Source organism: Lactuca serriola, chromosome 3, assembly GCF_051521515.1.
Source record: "Lactuca serriola cultivar US96UC23 chromosome 3, Lser_US96UC23_V15, whole genome shotgun sequence".
Taxonomy (NCBI): Eukaryota; Viridiplantae; Streptophyta; class Magnoliopsida; order Asterales; family Asteraceae; genus Lactuca; species Lactuca serriola.
Genome location: NC_136410.1, coordinates 55,837,524 through 55,856,062, shown reverse-complemented (window position 1 = coordinate 55,856,062; position 18,539 = coordinate 55,837,524). Strand labels below are relative to the sequence as shown.

Here is an 18,539-nt window from a genome sequence, read left to right as displayed (position 1 = left end):
TAAATAGTCATACCTCCATCCAAAAAATGATGAGAGTTAACCAAAAAAAAAATAAAAAAATCCTTAATTGGCACGTGAGAATAAAAACGGAAAACAATACAAATACAAATGCAATGCATACCACAAAAAAAATAAAGCACTTAAATATAAAGAAGAAAAAACATTATAAATCTTCCCTGTGATTTAGAAACGTCATAAATGGTTCCGATGCTTTCAAAACTTTTGACGATTGGTTCTTATTGCTAACTCTGTTAAATTTGTCCGGTAACTGAAGGATATTTTTGCCGTTTCACACCACAAGGACCATTTATGATCTTTTCAATCATTTTTTTTAAATAAAAAACTAAATATAATTATTTAATATATAATCTCTCTCTCTCTCTCTCTCTCTCTCTCTCTCTAGAAAACAAAATTCCATATGTAAATCCTACACCTCTCTTTATCCCATCGCCAGCGAAAGAAAAACGACCACCATTGGTGCTCATGACCTTCAACCATGTCTGCCCGACACAGATCCGTCGGCGGCGAACCAGATAACCCTCTTCTTATCTCTTCTCCATTATCTTTCCTCTTTCTCTTTTTTCCTGTCGAGACTTAGTCGTTTTCCTCAACCCGGAAACCCACTGCATTCTTCATTCATCAGAGTAATGGAATCTAGGGTTTTTGATGCATGATCCATCAGTTTCCTTTGTTTTCATCTCTTGTAAATTGATCTTTGTGGTATTACTATATCGGTAGAGACGGGTTTAATCAACAAGAAAGCCCTATCTATTTCCATCTATAACACCCCAAAGTTTGGAAAGCCAAGAAAAGAAAGAAAACCTCAATTTTAAGGGGAGACTCGGTGAGTCCGAGCGGGATCCGGGTTGAGGTATAAGCGACCGACACGGCGACTCGGCCAAGGTGACTCGGCGAGTCTGGTCTGAGCAAGGAAAACCCTAAATCCGGGACTTGGAGCCTATTTAAACGTCTCATTCTCCTCCCTAGGGTTCCTTTACTGCCTCTCTACCCCAGAACACCAAACCCTAGCCACCATATCCGTTTTTTTGAGCTAGATCCTGCCTTGAAGAGCGCACTAAAGCTTGGAAAAAGAAGAAAGGCCTTGGAGGTGCAAGAAGGGACTGTAGATCCGGGATTGAGAAGACATTTCAGACCAATTGGAGGTAATAAGTTGTTGCTTGGACTCCTTTTTGCACCTAGATCTATTCTTATGTGTGATTTTTGGACATTTTTGGCATGATAAGTAACCACTTCGAGTTAGAGGTCCAGATCTGAGGTTGCTACCTCAGATCCATGCTTGTTTTGGTCTAGAATCCCCTAAAGTATCATCCCTTGGTATGTTGAAGAAGTATGTTTGCCATAAACCCTAGTTTCATTGTGTTTTGAGCCTAGATCTCTTGATCTACACGTAAAGCTTGCCACTTTACGTGGGGGATAGGCCTTAGAAGTATGGATCTATGAGTTGGAAGCCCGGTTTGGCTCAAAAAGCCACTACATGGATTAAGGAGTGAATAGACTCGGCGAGTCCTTCTAGTGGACTCGGCGAGTAGCATAAAGATGAGGAGGAACTCGACGAGTGGGATGAACAACTCGTCGATTCGGATGAAGTTAAGCATGAACTCGGCGAGTTGGAAGAACAACTCGACGAGTTAGTTGAAGATTTCCTTGGACTCGGCGAGTCTATTAGTGGACTCGGCGAGTCAGGTCGTGAAACCTCAAACCCTTCGAGTTGAGACTCGAATCAGTGAGTCGGGTGGTGACTCAGCGAGTTGGACAGGACAGGACTTGGAACTAGTTGGACTCAGCGAGTCATAGACTGACTCGGCGAGTCGAGTCGCGAATAGAAAGACCCTGAGCATATGAACTCGGCGAGTCATTAGGAGGACTCGGGCGAGTAGGGTTGACCTGGAAGGTTGAATTTGACCAGGATTTTGACTTTGACCAGAGTTGACTTAGTTGACTGTCAGACTAAGTGTCATATTGATATTGGTAGCTCGGAGAGCTAGAGGAGCAGCAGCTCAGTGGATTGACGAGTAGCAGCCAGAGGTTTATCAGCAGAGCTCAGCAGTTCAGGTGAGTTTCCTCCCAGTAGGAACGGGTCTAAGGCCACAATGCCGGCCCGTTTAGCTAGCAGTAGTTTCTGGACTTTGATCTGATGTAGTAGTTAGTATGTTTGATGCCTTCGTGGCTCAGACAGGATTTACGTGTTTATGCTAGTTGATATGTTTATGTTATGTTTAGTTAGCTTCGGACTTCGGTCTGATGTAGGGGACGGGGAGTCCCAGTTAGCTTCGGACTTCGGTCCGATGTAGGGGACAAGGTCCCAGTCAGCTTCGGACTTCGGTCCGATGTAAGGGACAAGGTCCCAGTCAGCTTCGGACTTTGGTCCGATGTAGGGGGCAAGGCCCCAGTTAGTCCGAACTTCGGTCCGATGCAGTGGGCAAGGCCCAGTATGTGCTTTATATGTTATTGTGTGGTATGTGGTAGATTGGGGGAGCTCACTAAGCTTCGTGCTTACGGTTTTCAGTTTTGGTTTCAGGTACTCGGTTTTCAAAAGAGGAGCTCGGGAAGATTGCAGTGCACACACCATAGTCAGTTAGCCTGGGGATGTTTATACTCTGATAATGAGATTATGTTTTGAACTTAATACTCGAAAATTATGTTTGACTTATGATACGTTTATATAAATCTGGTTTTAGTAATGTTTTAAAAGAAATTTTTAGTCGTGATTTTTGGGTCGTTACAAGTTGGTATCAGAGCCTTGGTTTGAGGGCTTCGGGCGCACTCCCGAGTGTGTCTGAACTCAAACTAAGGAAGTGGTATAGAGTTTTCAAAAGAAAAACCATAATTACAAAAGGATTTTGAGAAAAGAAAACAATTTTAGAAAAGTATAAAGAAAAGAGTTTTAGAAAAAGCAAAAAGAGTTTTGAAAAGAGAAAAGGGTGTGGTGCATGCAATCAGCCGAGCTCAAGTAAGTACACCCAATTTACCCATACAAGTTATGTTATGATTATCAGTTCAGTTTCAGTTTCAGCTTCAGTAGAACAGCATGCTAGAATAGGACTAAGGATCTAGGATGATGCCTTATGTGCCTGCTTTATGTGTTTCAGCTTGATAAGAATTGCATGCTAGTATTGAGTAGACAGTAGTAGGATAGCCTGCGTAGGTTATGCCTGATAGTGTGAGCTTAGTATTGTATGCTAGTCCAGTTTCTTGTTATGAGAATAGTTTTGCATGAGTGTTTTTCCTTTATCCGAATGCTGCTTGCTTTGTGCTTTGTGGGATTCTGAGTGATGGGAGTTAGCCATTAGGTGAATACGTCACATCACATGTGATCAGGGTTGAATAATCTCAGAGTGCTGGATTTGGCCCTATTGCGCAGCTCTTGTTTGAGTCCAACCGTTGTAGGGACGAGTCTTTTACTTGAAGGATTATCTGAGCCTCGTCACATGTGATGGTATTCAGGTGGTGACTAATTGGCATTACAAGGAGGCCTTCAGCAGCTGAGGACTGTTTGGGTGGAGTCAGAGATTTCCCTAGGGCAAGCCTAGGATGAGAGTAGCAGAGATCAGTAGTAGAGAAAAGGGGAATTGGTGGAGTTGAGGTAACTCTTGAGGAAAGTACGGATAGATGTGGAAGGTAGTAGGGGCCCATACTACTGAAAGCAGAGGATCCGTACTCGATTCAAGGGGGGCCAAGGCAAAACCAGGGAACTAGTAGAGGGTGTGAGAGATCCCTCAGCAGTAGTGTGTGAGATCCCTCAAGTTTGGATGAGTATTGGGATGTTAGTGATGGCAAGTTGCCGAGTATAGTGATGCTACGCGATAGATCATATGGTAGTTCTGGTGTCGACAGGGGATCAGGCTCGGACTCTGGAGCCGGGCAGATTGATGATCAGATGAGAGAGTTCATTTCATTTGAGAATTTTACGCAGTATCACTGACCAGACTCCTGTGATCCTCAATATGATCAAGGAGGGCATTATGGAGATTTGTGATGAGAGACCGAGTGCATTCTGCACTGAGATAGCAGTCATGATAGAGACCCGTACGTTGATGTTTCGGGAATTCATAGTTTGCGAGGCTTCAGATTGTCATGGGGATTAGGGACCCCATTGTTAGCTGCAGATGGTTGGCAGATGTTGCCAACACTTTTCGTACCAGACGTTGTCTCGAAAGGAGACAAGATCTGACTTACTTCCTGTCTCTTGAGGGATAGAGCACGAACTTGATAGGAAGAGGTTGGTAGTGAGTTGAGGGATGATGTGGTTGATGCTATGTCATGGGATGACTTCCAGACCAGATTATGGGCAGAGTGTGCCCAAGCGATTGAGGTGCAGCAGTTGGCGCCAGAGTTGTTAGATCCTCACCAAACGAATGAGACTGTGGCAGAGATCACTGCCAAGCCTCGGGAAAGAGCTTATATGGTACCACAGTATGCAGTAGATGAGGAAATGAAGAAGGAAAGTTATCAGGACATACTGTAGAATGATAGCAGGGAGATTAGGAGTATCTCGGGGTGCAAGACCGTGAATGATATGACTCCTAGAGCTCGAGAGCGGGATATGGACTTGGAGCACATTGTTAAGAGGGAACCAGATCAGTTGTTTATAGTGAAGGGTCTCGGGAGGAGGCCGTAGATTTCAGATCAGCTTCTGAGAGGCCAGCGGGGTCAGAATCGGTGCAGCACTTGTAGGAAACTGCACAAGGGAGCCTTTCGTTCCAGAGGTTTGAGAAGGGTAATCCTGAGTTATCCTCAGTTTGTGTTTGAATTGTATTTTTATGAGATGTCATATTCCAATTGCATACTGAGAAGCATTGGCGAATAGTGATCGACCAATTCCCCAGATTGCGGGATTGGGAGAGTGCAACGTCCTCTTGGTTTATTCCAAGACCGAGGAGCAGCACGAGAAACACCTGAGGGAGGTGCTAGAGGCTTTGAAGAGGAAGAGAATTTTCGCAAGGTTCTTTAATTGTGAGTTCTGGTTGCGCGGAGTGTAATTTCTTTGGGTACCTCGTCAATCGGAAGGATATTCTAGTCGATCCGGCCAAGTTAGAGGCCATGATGCAGTGGGAGATTTCGAGGTCTCTAATTGAGATTCGGAGCTTCCTAGGTCTAGCGGGTTATTACCGGAGATTTATTCAGAATTTTTTAGAAGTTGAGTGATCTCTTGGATTAACTGGTGTTGAAAACACTAGAAAGGGTAAGCGTGGTTCTAGCAGGATCAGTACACTGTAAGAAGGATCAGGAATCCTTTCGACCAATGAGCAGTAAGGAGTTAGCCGAATCCAAGTGGGGGAGAATCCTCCGAGTGTACAAGGATAAGAGTCACGTAGACCCAGAATGAGTGCACGACCTCTGAGAAGAAAAGATAGTAGCATAGTGATTGATGGATTGAGAAGTTCAGAATTGGGGGTTCGAGGACCTTCCCAACAGTTAGTCCATGTAATCGAGATGGTTAGAAGCTGGTTGGGAATCCAGGATTGGAGGACCACCTGTAGGGCTCAAGTGAGTCGGAATGAGGATCCTGAGAACGGTTAGCAAGAGAGGTCTTCGTATTAGTAGCCAGTGGAAGATTCAGCATGCAAGATTGTGTAGATTCAGGAGTTGGAAGTTTGGAAACTTCCCAACAATAGCTTCTTGTATCCGGATCAGTAGACGGTTGGTTTGGGAACCAAGCCGAAGAGTTCCTCGACAAAGCACTAAGTATATCAAGGATATAAGATGTCGAGGATGATGCAGTATTCAAAGACTGAGGGCTGGTTTTGAGAAATCAGGATGAGGAATCACTAGCGGAACTAGGGATAGTCAGGATGTCCTCGGGATAGTAGTAGTAGTAGTGTTGTAAGTCTGCGGGGGTAGCCGTAGCATTCACTAGCAGCCAGATAGTAGTAGTAGTGTTGTAAGTCTGCGGGGGTAGCCGTAGCATTCACTAGCAGTCAGATAGTAGTAGAGTGTTGTAAGTCTGCGGGGGTAGCCGTAGCATTCACTAGTAGTCAGATAGTAGTAGTAGTGTTGTAAGTCTGCGGGGGTAGCCGTAGCATTCACTAGCAATCAGATAGTAATAGAGTGTTGTAAGTCTGCGGGGGTAGCCGTAGCATTCACTAGTAGTCAGATAGTAGTAGAGTGTTGTAAGTCTGCGGGGGTAGCCGTAGCATTCACTAGTAGTCAGATAGTAGTAGTAGTGTTGTAAGTCTGCGGGGGTAGCCGTAGCATTCACTAGCAGTCAGATAGTAATAGAGTGTTGTAAGTCTGCGGGGGTAGCCGTAGCAGTCAGATAGTAGTAGAGTGTTGTAAGTCTGCGGGAGTAGCCGTAGCATTCACTAGTAGTCGGATAGTAGTAGTAGTGTTGTAAGTCTGTGGGGGTAGCCGTAGCATTCACTAGTAGTCGGATAGTAGTAGTAGTGTTGTAAGTCAGCGGGGGTAGCCGTAGCATTCACTAGCAGTCAGATAGTAGTAGTGGTGTTGTAAGTCTACGGGTGTAAGTCTACGGGGGTAGCCGTGGCCTTTATCAGATTGGCAGGCAGCATGATCGCGTTGTGGACGCGGGAAAGCAGTAGTTCCCACCCGTTCGGGTGCAACAGTGAGGATATGGGAATCCACGGGTTAGATTTCGGATTTCCCAAATGGTTCAGTTATGGCTAAGTCAGCAATTTTGGCTATAGATCGTCACATCAGTTATGAGATCAGAGTAGCAGTGGACCGTTAGGGTTCGGGTATGTTAAGGGCTACCGTCAGTCTGGGAGCCATCATGTTGTTAGTCGTGGAATTGATGATGTCAGGATGTGACGTATGGTCCCGATCGGTTGGATCGGAAGGTTGTTAGAACCATAGTGACATGATAACTAGTGGAAACTAGTTCCAGAGAAAGATTTCGTTCAGAAGTCGTGGAAGCGACTAAGTGAGGAGTCCTTTGACTCCACAGTTGAGTTGGAACTCAGTATTTCAGTCAGTTCAGTGTATCAGGCAGTTCAGTGTTTCGCGCAGTTCAGTGTATCAGGCAGTTCAGTGTTTCAGGCAGTTCAGTGTTTCATTCAGTTCAGTGTTTCAGGCAGTTCAGGGTTTCATTCAGTTCAGTGTTTCAGGCAGTTCAGTGTATCAGGCAGTTCAGTGTTTCAAGCAGATCAGTGTTTCAGGCAGTTCCGTGTTTCGGATAGTTGCAGTGTGAGGGTCAGTATTAGTATAGTTGGTTGATTTGTTAATGGCAAGTCCCTCTCAGTAGGATTAGTTGAGCCTTCTGCCAAGTATAAGTGATCTGTAAGGATAGCTAGGCAGGTAGCTTTTCTTTCAGGATGGAAGGCTCGAGTTAGTAGGAATTGAGAAGTCAAATGAGAGATAAGTAGGTTGGATCCAACAGCATCGATTCAGTATGGATGGCAGAATGGATAGAACAGTTATAGATAGCCGAAGTATCTTCAGGAGTCGTGGGGAGCGACTAGGAGATTGCGATGGAGTGTAGTGACCGGTGGGAGTCCGGTAACTCAGGTATCGGCAGATTAGTTAGACCAGGGTAGTCTCAGTGCATCCGATAGGCGGATGAGGGGTAACAGAATTCTCAGTCGGAGGAAGTAACGTTAAGAAAATTTTGGAAGAGAGAAGGATTCAGTATGTACCAACAGTAGTGACTAGCACTGTAAGTGGTTGGAGTGATGAGCAAAAAGGGGTGCTAGATTTCCCAGGCAGAGAGTTGGAGGCAGTCCGCAGGACAGTTGGTCATAGCAAACTTCGAGGACGAAGTTTAGTTTAAGTGGGGGAGAGTTGTAACACCCCAAAGTTTGGAAAGCCAAGAAAAGAAAGAAAACCTCAATTTTAAGGGGAGACTCGGCGAGTCCATGAAGGGACTCGGCGAGTCCGAGCGGGATCCGGGTTGAGGTATAAGCGACCGACTCGGCGAGTCGGCCAAGGTGACTCGGCGAGTCTGGTCTGAGCAAGGAAAACCCTAAATCCGGGACTTGGAGCCTATTTAAACATCTCATTCTCCTCCCTAAGGTTCCTTTACTGCCTCTCTACCCCAGAACACCAAACCCTAGCCACCATATCCGTTTTTTTGAGCTAGATCTTGCCTTGAAAAGTGCACTAAAGCTTGGAAAAAGAAGAAAGGCCTTGGATGTGCAAGAAGGGACTGTAGATCCGGGATTGAGAAGACATTTCAGACCAATTGGAGGTAATAAGTTGTTGCTTGGACTCCCTTTTGCACCTAGATCTATTCTTATGTGTGAGTTTTGGACATTTTTGGCATGATAAGTAACCACTTCGAGTTAGAGGTCCAGACCTGAGGTTGCTACCTCAGATCCATGCTTGTTTTGGTCTAGAATCCCCTAAAGTATCAGCCCTTGGTATGTTGAAGAAGTAGGTTTGCCATAAACCCTATTTTGATTGTGTTTTGAGCCTAGATCTCTTGATCTACACGTAAAGCTTGCCACTTTACGTGGGGGATAGGCCTTAGAAGTATGGATCTATGAGTTGGAAGCCCGGTTTGGCTCAAAAAGCCACTGCATGGATTAAGGACTGAATAGACTCGGCGAGTCCTTCTAGTGGACTCGGCAAGTAGCATGAAGATGAGGAGGAACTCGACGAGTGGGATGAACAACTCGTCGAGTCGGATGAAGTTAAGCATGAACTCGGCGAGTTGGAAGAACAACTCGACGAGTTGGTTGAAGATTGCCTTGGACTCGGCGAGTCAGGTCGCGAAACCTCAAACCCTTCGAGTTGAGACTCGAATCAGTGAGTCGGGTGGTGACTCAGCGAGTTGGACAGGACAGGACTTGGAACTAGTTGGACTCGGCGAGTCATAGACTGACTCGGCGAGTCGAGTCGTGAATAGAAAGACCCTGAGCATATGAACTCGGCGAGTCATTAGGAGGACTCGGCGAGTAGGGTTGACCTGGAAGGTTGAATTTGACCAGGATTTTGACTTTGACCAGAGTTGACTTAGTTGACTGTCAGACTAAGTGTCATATTGATATTGGTAGCTCGGAGAGCTAGAGGAGCAGCAGCTCAGTGGATTGATGAGTAGCAGCCAGAGGTTTATCAGCAGAGCTCAGCAGTTCAAGTGAGTTTCCTCCCAGTAGGAACGGGTCTAAGGCCACAATGCCGGCCCGTTTAGCTAGCAGTAGTTTCCGGACTTTGATCTGATGTAGTAGTTAGTGTGTTTGATGCCTTCGTAGCTCAGACAGGATTTACGTGTTTATGCTAATTGATATGTTTATGCTATGTTCAGTTAGATTCGGACTTCGGTCCGATGTAGGGGACGGGGAGTCCCAGTTAGCTTCGGACTTCGGTCCGATGTAGGGGATAGGGAGTCCCAGTCAGCTTCGGACTTCGGTCCGATGTAGGGGGCAAGGCCCCAGTTAGTCCGGACTTCGGTCCGATGTAGTGGGCAAGGCCCAGTATGTGCTTTATATGTTATTGTGTGGTATGTGGTAGATTGGGGGAGCTCACTAAGCTTCGTGCTTACGGTTTTCTGTTTTGGTTTCAAGTACTCGGTTTTCAAAAGAGGAGCTCGGGAAGATTGCAGTGCACACACCATAGTCAGTTAGCCTGGGGATGTTTATACTCTGATAATGAGATTATGTTTTGAATTTAATACTTGAAAATTATTTTTGACTTATGATACGTTTATATAAATCTAGTTTTAGTAATGTTTTAAAAGAAATTTTTAGTCGTGATTTTTGGGTCGTTACACCATCTTTATCACCCTCGTTGAAGGAAGAATGAACTGGATATCAGATGATTTTGTTCTCTCCGATAAACAGTGTGGTTTAGGGATTTTTATGATCTGGGATTTCTTCTCTGCTCAAAATTTCTATGTGTGTGTGTCTCACACATCACAGAAACAGGGAAATCGAACCCCTTTTTTCTTTCTCTGCTCAAAATTTCACAAAGCCACCCTATTTTTTCTTTAATCGCCGATGAGAAATTAGGAACAAGGACAAAAAAGGGGTTGCACTCTTTTTCTTTTTCTCATACAAGTCTCGTATCTGATTTTTTGTTAATCCAATCAAAATCCTATACATATTTGATATCAATGGCTTTGTAACCGGGGTCGACAGTCCAGATTGGGAAAGCACACATGAAGCTGCTTCACAGACATCTCCTGATGTTTCAGCTCAAATGGGTTTACATACCCGTTTCGTGTTTTTCACTATGTATGAGTGTGTGTTTTTCATTTTTTCAATGTGTGTATTGAACCCCAATCGTTAGTTTCTTTTCTGTATGCCCTTCCTCTATGTGTATAAGGTTAAAAAGCCATATGGGCAACTGATTCCATGGAATGAGAAACTAGAAAAAGAGATTAAAATTTTCAGAGTTTGGAGAAATTATAGAGTATGGAGAAGAGATAAAAAGAGGGTTATCGAATATATTTTTAAATAATTATATTTAGTTTTTTTCTTTTTTAAAAAAAATAACTGAAAGCATCATAAATAGTCCATATGATGTGAAATGATGAAAATATCCTTCAGTTAACAGACAAAACTTAACGGGGTTAGCAATAAGAACCAATCGACAAAAGTTTGAAAGCACAGACCATCTATGACGTTTCTAAACCACGGGTACTAAACTTCAGATTTTGGAAAACCATAGGAACCATTTATGATGTTTTTTCTATAAAGAACAAAGATAATCTTATGTATCAAATCTTTCATGTCCACCCTTAAATTGTTTTCTTAATTCCTCGTCAATCAATATATGTTCATCGTCTGATTGACTGTGACAAGCTAGCTACATCCTCTTTATTTTTGTTGTTCCAAAATAGATTATTATTGTTGTATTTACATAAACATAAGCATTTATTTAGAAGCTAACATACATAATTCATTTAGTTATAATTTGGCTTTCTTGAATTATTGCATTAATTATTCGATTTTAATACACCAGTATTAATCGATTTAAAAACCATATCGTTAACAAATTCAAAAGATAAAACATTAAATCATTTGCAGAGTATAATGGTTAAACGTGAGCAATAAATATATTTAAATATCAAAGGATAGTTGTAAATTTTCCAAAAAACGTAATTATTATACCTTCCAAAATATTAACAAAATGATATTTTTAAATAGATAAAATTGCAAAAATGGTCCCTGTGGTACGCAAATTTTATTGGGTTTTAGTCCAAACATCGAGTTTTTTGGATTCATGGTCCTTTTGCAGTGATTTGTATGTGAAAATAGTCCCTCCGAAAATTGGAATGACTATAATACCCTTGGGGTATTTATTTTTCATTTTTCTTTCATTTATTTTTAAATTTAATATTTATTTATTTAACAATTAAAAATAATAAAGGACATCTCTCTCTCTCTCTCTCTCTCTCTCTCTCTCACTCCCTGGCGCTTTACCTGCAAATCAAAATCGTACATACACTGATAAAAACAAATATACACTACACAGATGAAAAAACCCATTTGAGACTCTCGTTGAAGGTGGCATGGAGCTGAGATCTGAAGAGATCTTCTATTAAGTTTCAATCAAAGACAAACACACGCCTTCAGTGTTGGTTCGATTCGGGGAAGAAGAAATTGGAAGCAGAAATCTATGGAGGGTGGTGGCAATCGATCGCAAAGGAGGGAGTAATTTTAGTTCTTGACTAGTTCGAAGAAAGGAGAAGGATAATGAAATTAGAAAAGAAAGAAATACCTAAGCAACAAAGATTTTTGGTCCGATGGTCGAGGTTTGTTGAGCAAGGAATGAACACCTACAGTGACCTCACTGATTCGTAGAGGGAAGACGAAACGAAAGCAGCAAGGGTTGTTGAAGCAGCTCATGTGCTTCTTCTGTCTCGGAAAGAAATGTGAATGTGAGGGGGAGAGATGTTATGATGGAAGCAGGGCAACATCAACAACAATTCAGGTGGATATGGAGTCAGCGAAAGAAGAAGAGAAGGTTCAAAGGGGCTATTGCCCTCTTGTCTGCTTGAAAATCTCCACCTCCGGTGGGGTTTATTTGATAGAAGCTGAACAGGAAAAGAGAGGAACAAGAGTTGAATTGGACAACAAAATTTGGGGGTGTTTTGCTTCTTTGCTCGACAGAAAAAAGAAGGAGTAACAAAGGGTTGTTGTTCCTCTATTTACCAGAAAACAGCAAGAACACCACCTCCAATGGAGGTGTTTTTGGTTGCCTATCGGGGAGAGAGAGAGAGAGAGAGATGTCCTTTATAATTTTTTTAATTGTTAAAATAAATAAATAAATATTAAATTAAAAAAATGAAAGAAAAATGAAAAATAAATACACAAGGGTATTATAGTCATTTTAATTTTCGGAGGGACTATTTTCACATACAAACAACTCCAAAAGGACCATGAATCCAAAAAACTCGGGGTTTGGACTAAAACCCCCAAAATTTGCATATCACAGGGACCATTTTTACAATTTTGTAAGTTGTAAGTTGTAACTTGTAAGTTGTAACTAGTCTTGGGCCTCGGCCTAAAAATCCATAACGGGCCCGTGTAACCAATCCAACACACTACCTCCTACTACATCTTCGGTCCTACAAATAAATATTTTAATATGGGAAAAGACTTCCAAGTCCAACAAGTTTTCTAACCATTCAAAAGAATCTCAATCATGTTTTCGAGTGTTCAAGATAACCCAATAAACTTAATTTTTTGTCTAAAAAACTCCAAAGAAAATTTCAAACCGTTTAAAGAATCTCAATCATGTTTTGTCTGTTCAAAAGGTTAAGTTCATTGGGTTATTTTAAACAGACAAAACATGATTGGGGTTTTTTAAACAGTTTAGAAACTTCATTAGTCTTAAAAGTCATTTTTCCGATATGGTAATAAGTCACGTCATCTGTTTCTCCTCTTTGACTTCCCTAGAATTGAACAAAAATGTAACTTAGTTGGGCTTTTTAGACAAAATGTTAAGTTCGTTGGGTTTTTTTTGAAGAGACAAAACATGATTGAAGTTTTTTGAACGGCTTGAAAGCTTCGTTGGGCTGATAAATCATTTTCCCTTTTAATATTAGTAATATGGCATGTCTACCTACATCTCCACTCTTGCAAATTACCATTTTACCATTAATAAATATTGTCTACTCTTTGAAAGTTAAGAGTAACCATTTACACACTCTCTTAACCTTCCATCTCAATCTTAACTTGCAAAACATCAAACATAAATAATTCTTTCACACAAATAGCTAACTCAAGGACTTAGTAAATCTAGTTAATCATAAGATTAACTTTTATCACTTAATAACTCCATCTGATACATTTTCTCCTAATAAGTTTATGTTAATCTCTATATGTTTCTTTCTTTTTTTTGCAGACTTAGATTTAGATCCATATATATTGTAGAATTGTTATTGTAATCTATCTATCCTACATGTGTACTTAAATGACAAAGTCATCAAACCCTATAAACTTTGCACATGCTAGTTGATCTTTTATAGTTTCACTAAGACTCACTCATATGTCTAATCAAAGCTCCACTAACCATGGTTTCATGCACACCACATAATCACAATATTAACTTAATCGTAATATGTAGGCCCGGAACAGTGGCGGACATAAAATGTTTTAGTAGGGGTGAACTCGTACTTCAAGCCGGTGCACCTAATAGGAAAAAAAATTACATTATGTGCCGGAAATTAAACAGTGACCCAGGACCCCCGGGCTCCACTAAGATCCACCCCTGCCCAAAACATAAATTTTGTATGACATTCTGGAAACCAAGCACATCAAGTTTTATACATCATACTTTTTGGGTTGTAAATATATAATAGTAGTTGTTGGAAAACCAAATTCTATTTTAATCATTTACTATATCAAATAAGATATCATAACCTTATAGATGAGATCATAAAACTAACTACTCAAGATAGATATGCATAGCATATCAAGTGGTGCTAAATAAACCCTTATCCCATTTGAATCTTAAATGAACTTAATCTCCCACAAACACAAATGTTCCATCAACGATGGTTTATTTAAGATTACATTTTGAAACCTGTCTTCGCCCTATCCATCACGAATGTGATATTCTTCATTTGGTTTTCTGAGCCAATTTATATAATGACAATGATTATGTTATTATTGTGTGTGGAAAGTGAAAGTTGTGGCTGATTATTATAGATTTCAAGTAATTGCAACATTGATTTTTTCTATGATTTCGTTTGATGATCCATTCATGATTGATATCATTAATTTTTTTATAACGGATGATTTGGGATATTTTGCACCATGTCTTTACAAAGCGACGTAACATACTTGAAAGCCAATGATTTATTAGAAAAAGAAATAATTACTACAATAAATCATAACATATTTTCTTAAAGAAAATCATGGTTCATGAAAAATGTGGTCGTACCTCTATATCCATTCTTTTGATGTGCCAAACGACACCGTATAGCGGGAAAAAAATAACAAAACGATGACCACCTATTTGCTTTTACTGTTTAAAGAAAAATAAAGCACTCCATAGAAACAACCGGGTGGTCTAGCGACTCACTTTTCTCTAGCTCCGATGGAACACCGACCATCACCACCGTCACATTTCTTTCAAGATCATCGGATTTCACTATTATCTGATCACCGGAGTTTTTTACAGGTGCAGGGCTTCCCTCTCTCGTATTCGGACGTAGTCCCCTAATCGCGGGCGACCTTGATCGTTCACCGGGAAGGCGGAGACGTCGTCGGACAATATCCGATGGTCCAACATACCCGTGGCGGTGGGTTGTCGGCGTTGTATTGGACGGGAACCGATTTCTCTTCTTCGGTGGAGGAGCTACTAACCTTCTAGGTGGTGGCCTGATACCTCCGTCCTTCTCCTTGGATATCTCGCCGGTGAACTTCTCCGGCCGTTTCCTGGGAACCTTTTTGGGTGGTGGAGACGTAATGATTTTCTGTGTAACTTCCCTATCATCTTCGATTTCAACTACATCTCTTTCTGTATCTATCATCGCCGCCTTGGACGTGGTGGCAGCAGATAAGCTCTCATAGTCATTGTAACTACACATCTCCGACATCTCAGTTACATTTTCTTGATTTTCTTGGTTTGATTTCTTGCCGGCGTCATTTTCATGAAGAATCTGTGTGGTGGTTTGGATGATTGGTATTGATATTGAGATGGGAGTTTCGGAGAGGACTTCTTTGACTGACTCTTTTTCAAATGGTGGCGACGGAGTAGCATGCGTAGCTGGTTCTTCGATTCTACTTTTGGAATCATCCAAACGGCGGTGGGCTGTTTTATTGGTGGTTGCGGGGGTGGTCAAACAACAACCCATTTGGGTCTGTTCTAGTGTGTGTGTGTGTGTAGTGGAGGGGCTTTTGAGAGGGATAAAACTTAAAAGCGATGCGTGTAAGAAATATGCCTGCATTGCTTTTGCTTCTTCAACCATGCTTGCTTACCAACCGGATTCGGTTACAGAAACAAAATCTCTTTGAAATATGAGAATTTTATGTTATATTCTAGTCCTTTGGTTTGTCAAAGATTGCATAGCATGTCCTATATTTCTTTTGCTAATCCTGATGGTACTTATGATTTTAATGATTTTAATTTTCTATTTGGTTGGCCTCTCTATAGTTGGTTTTTAGGAAAAAAAGACTTATAAGTCCAATAAAAATTTTCAAACCATTAAAAAAACCTCAATTATGTTTTGTATGTTCAAAAAAACTCAACGAACTTAATCTTTTGTCTAAAAACCCCAACTAACTTACACGTTTGTTCAATTCTTATTAGGGTCAACCGGCTAATGAAAGTCAATGAATGACATGACTTATAATGTGTAATTAAATATTAGGAAAATGACTTGTAAGACCAACGAAGTTTCGAAACTGTTAAAAAAACATTAATCATGTTTTATTTGATCAAAAAACTCAATTAATTTACACTTTTGTTCAATTCATAGGCAACCAGATTCATTAGGTAGATAATTAGTTGACAAATGACATGACATTATATTTAATGACATGGAATAAACATATTAGAATTGTCCTTTATATATCGATTTAGGCTTGGAGAAGAGAAAAACAAACGGCGTCTATGTTTGATCTTTTGTAATGGCTACTTCTTTTTCCTCTCAATTGTTTATGTCCAACTCAAGATCTATAAAGAATATATTTGATGATGCAAACCCTTTAGATGTGGACGCCCTTCTCAGATTTGTATACATGATCACAATGAATTTTTGTTAATTAAGATATTTTTTCCTAATTTTTATGTTTATAACAACAAAAATTATAGTTTATGCTTAAGAAGTTAAAATTGATTTCATTATTGATATCTTAATCAACATCAAATTAAGAGACCATATAGAATTTTAAGAGGCGGAAAATTGGATTAAGGATAGAAAACTAGGCTATTGTCAACTTCTCCGTAACTTAAGGCATGTGAAATCATTTATTAAAGATATATGGAGGTGGATTGGTTAGGATGAAACACCATCTCCATATGTGTAACACCCCAACTTTCAAGAAAATTCTAATTCATCCCTTGAGTTTTATTTAGGTCATTTTTGGTCCTTGGATTGGAAGGAAGTGGCTAAGTGAAGCCCTAGTGGCAATTTGGTAATTATAGGAACATGAGTAGTACGTTGGGCGTACATGTGAGTACGCTAAGTGTACTAGGGTGTGCCCTAGTACGCTGGGCGTACACATATGTATGTTGGGCGTACGTGTGTCCAAGTGAAACCCTAACTCTTAGGGTTTGTGGAGTATTTAAGCATCATTATGGATCTTTTTGCCCTACTCTTTCAGCCTCCAAATCCTCAAGCCGTTTTGAGTAAACACTAACCCCCATATTGAGCATCTTGAGCTTATAGTGTGGTTTTTGTGTGCCAAAAGAAGAAGTTAGTGCATCAAAGGAGTCAAGGAAGGAAACAAGCTTATAGATTTGGGGTTATCATCTTCTTGGAAGCTTTAGAAGGTATAAAGCTTCTACCTTTATGCTTGGATTGTGTAGATCTTGTGGTGGTTTCTTTTTGGTATTCTTCTTGTCCCTAGAGTCCTAATATTGTGCATGCTTTGTTTTGGTTATGTTGGGTTGTCCTTTCGGACCCTTGGATGGGTCCTACGACATAAAAATGAGGTCCCTTGAGCTAGTTTGGTCCCTTTTCTTTGTAAGAGTTCATAATGGATTAAGACCGTGTATTAAGCCCTTTTTGGTCGACCAAAGTCTTAAAGTTTGAGACTTTATGGTTCTAGAGGGCTATTGGATCATGGATCTGAAGTTTGAGCTCAAGTGCTTAATCAATTAAGCACTTATGCGAGTTTAAGCCTTGCAAGGGTACGCCACGTGTAAGTTGATGTACGCCCCGCGTACTGAGTCAACCACCCCGTAGGTGGTCAATGTGAGGCGAGGTATGCCCCGCGTACGCCTCTGCTTAAGTTTCGGACTTTGGGCTTCGGGTTTGGGCTCTGATGATTGGGCCCAAATGGACTATCTGAGTAGTTGTGTTCTGGACTAATTGGAGGATTGGACCTTAGGATAAGGCCCAATAAGGAGTTGGGCCCAATTTGGAAAATTAGGCCAATTATGGGCCTTGAGGTAATTTGGGCCTTTTGGATCAAAGATTTGGACTTGGGCCTTGGCCCAGTTAGGAAAAAGGTAAATTTGATATTTACCCTAAGTATGGATCATTAGTCAAGGATGGTAATCCAATTGTTAATTGGATGTTTGTTTTGTTGTGATAGTTCGAAATATCATAAGCCATCTGTCGGAGGTCTTCAGTATGATTTGGCATTGCGAGGTGAGTTTTCCTCACTATACTTTTAGGTTGAATGCACCAATGTCGGCCATTTGGATTATTATCCTGCTAGATAGGATGTTGCCATGTTGTTCTGATCTGTTAGATTGATATCCTGGTAGATAGGATGTTGCTATGTTGTGGTGATCTGTTAGATCGGTATCTTGGTAGATATGATGATGTTATATTTGGTGATCTGTTAGATCTGCCTGTTATTCGTTCTGGCTATATGTTTTCCAGTAGCAGGTTTGGTGTAGTTTGGTTGAGACTGGACTGCTTTGTGCTACCAGTCAACAAGCCCGATAATGTTTATATCGGTACCGTATATGTATGCTTCTTTGTTATCTATATGTCGACATGGTTTGTGTGTGGTTGGGTTGAGGCGGGCTTGCTTTGTGATAAAGGCCAACATACCCAGGTCGGCCTGGATAAATTGAAGGCATGTAAGGCGGACCAGTCAGGTCAAAGGCTCGAAGAATGGTCTAGACAAGCTGAAGTGAAATGCTCGTAGATCCGGGCTAGTCAATTTAGAGGCAATAAGTGTCGAAATGACATTTCTGCAAAAGATTATCTAGAATAAATAATCTTAACCAAGTTTTAGTATATGTTACAAGGTTTCCGTACATATAAAGAACGCCGAAATTCGAGTTATAACGAAGAAGTTATGGCCCGTCGAAGTTTCGCGACGGAACCGGCACGATACCGAGAAGCGTAAATAGTGAATTTACGATAGAGCGAGATTTAGCCTTAGCGATCTAAATGAAATTCATAGAATACGTTAAACCAAGAGCGTCCATAAAAAGAACGCTCAAATCTGACTTCGTATGAGGATGTTATGATTTTTCGAAGTTTTGGC

The 18,539-nt window shown here is 41.0% G+C and overlaps 1 protein-coding gene across 1 annotated transcript; it reads right to left on the bottom strand.

Annotated features, from left to right (window-relative positions):
- Positions 1 to 14,207: 14,207 nt before the first annotated feature.
- On the bottom strand, positions 14,208 to 15,412 carry LOC145092325 (uncharacterized). The gene has a single exon (XM_079030250.1). It carries the CDS (start codon positions 15,335 to 15,337, stop codon positions 14,396 to 14,398), a length of 942 nt encoding a protein of 313 aa, XP_078886376.1. The 5' UTR covers positions 15,338 to 15,412; the 3' UTR covers positions 14,208 to 14,395.
- Positions 15,413 to 18,539: the final 3,127 nt, after the last annotated feature.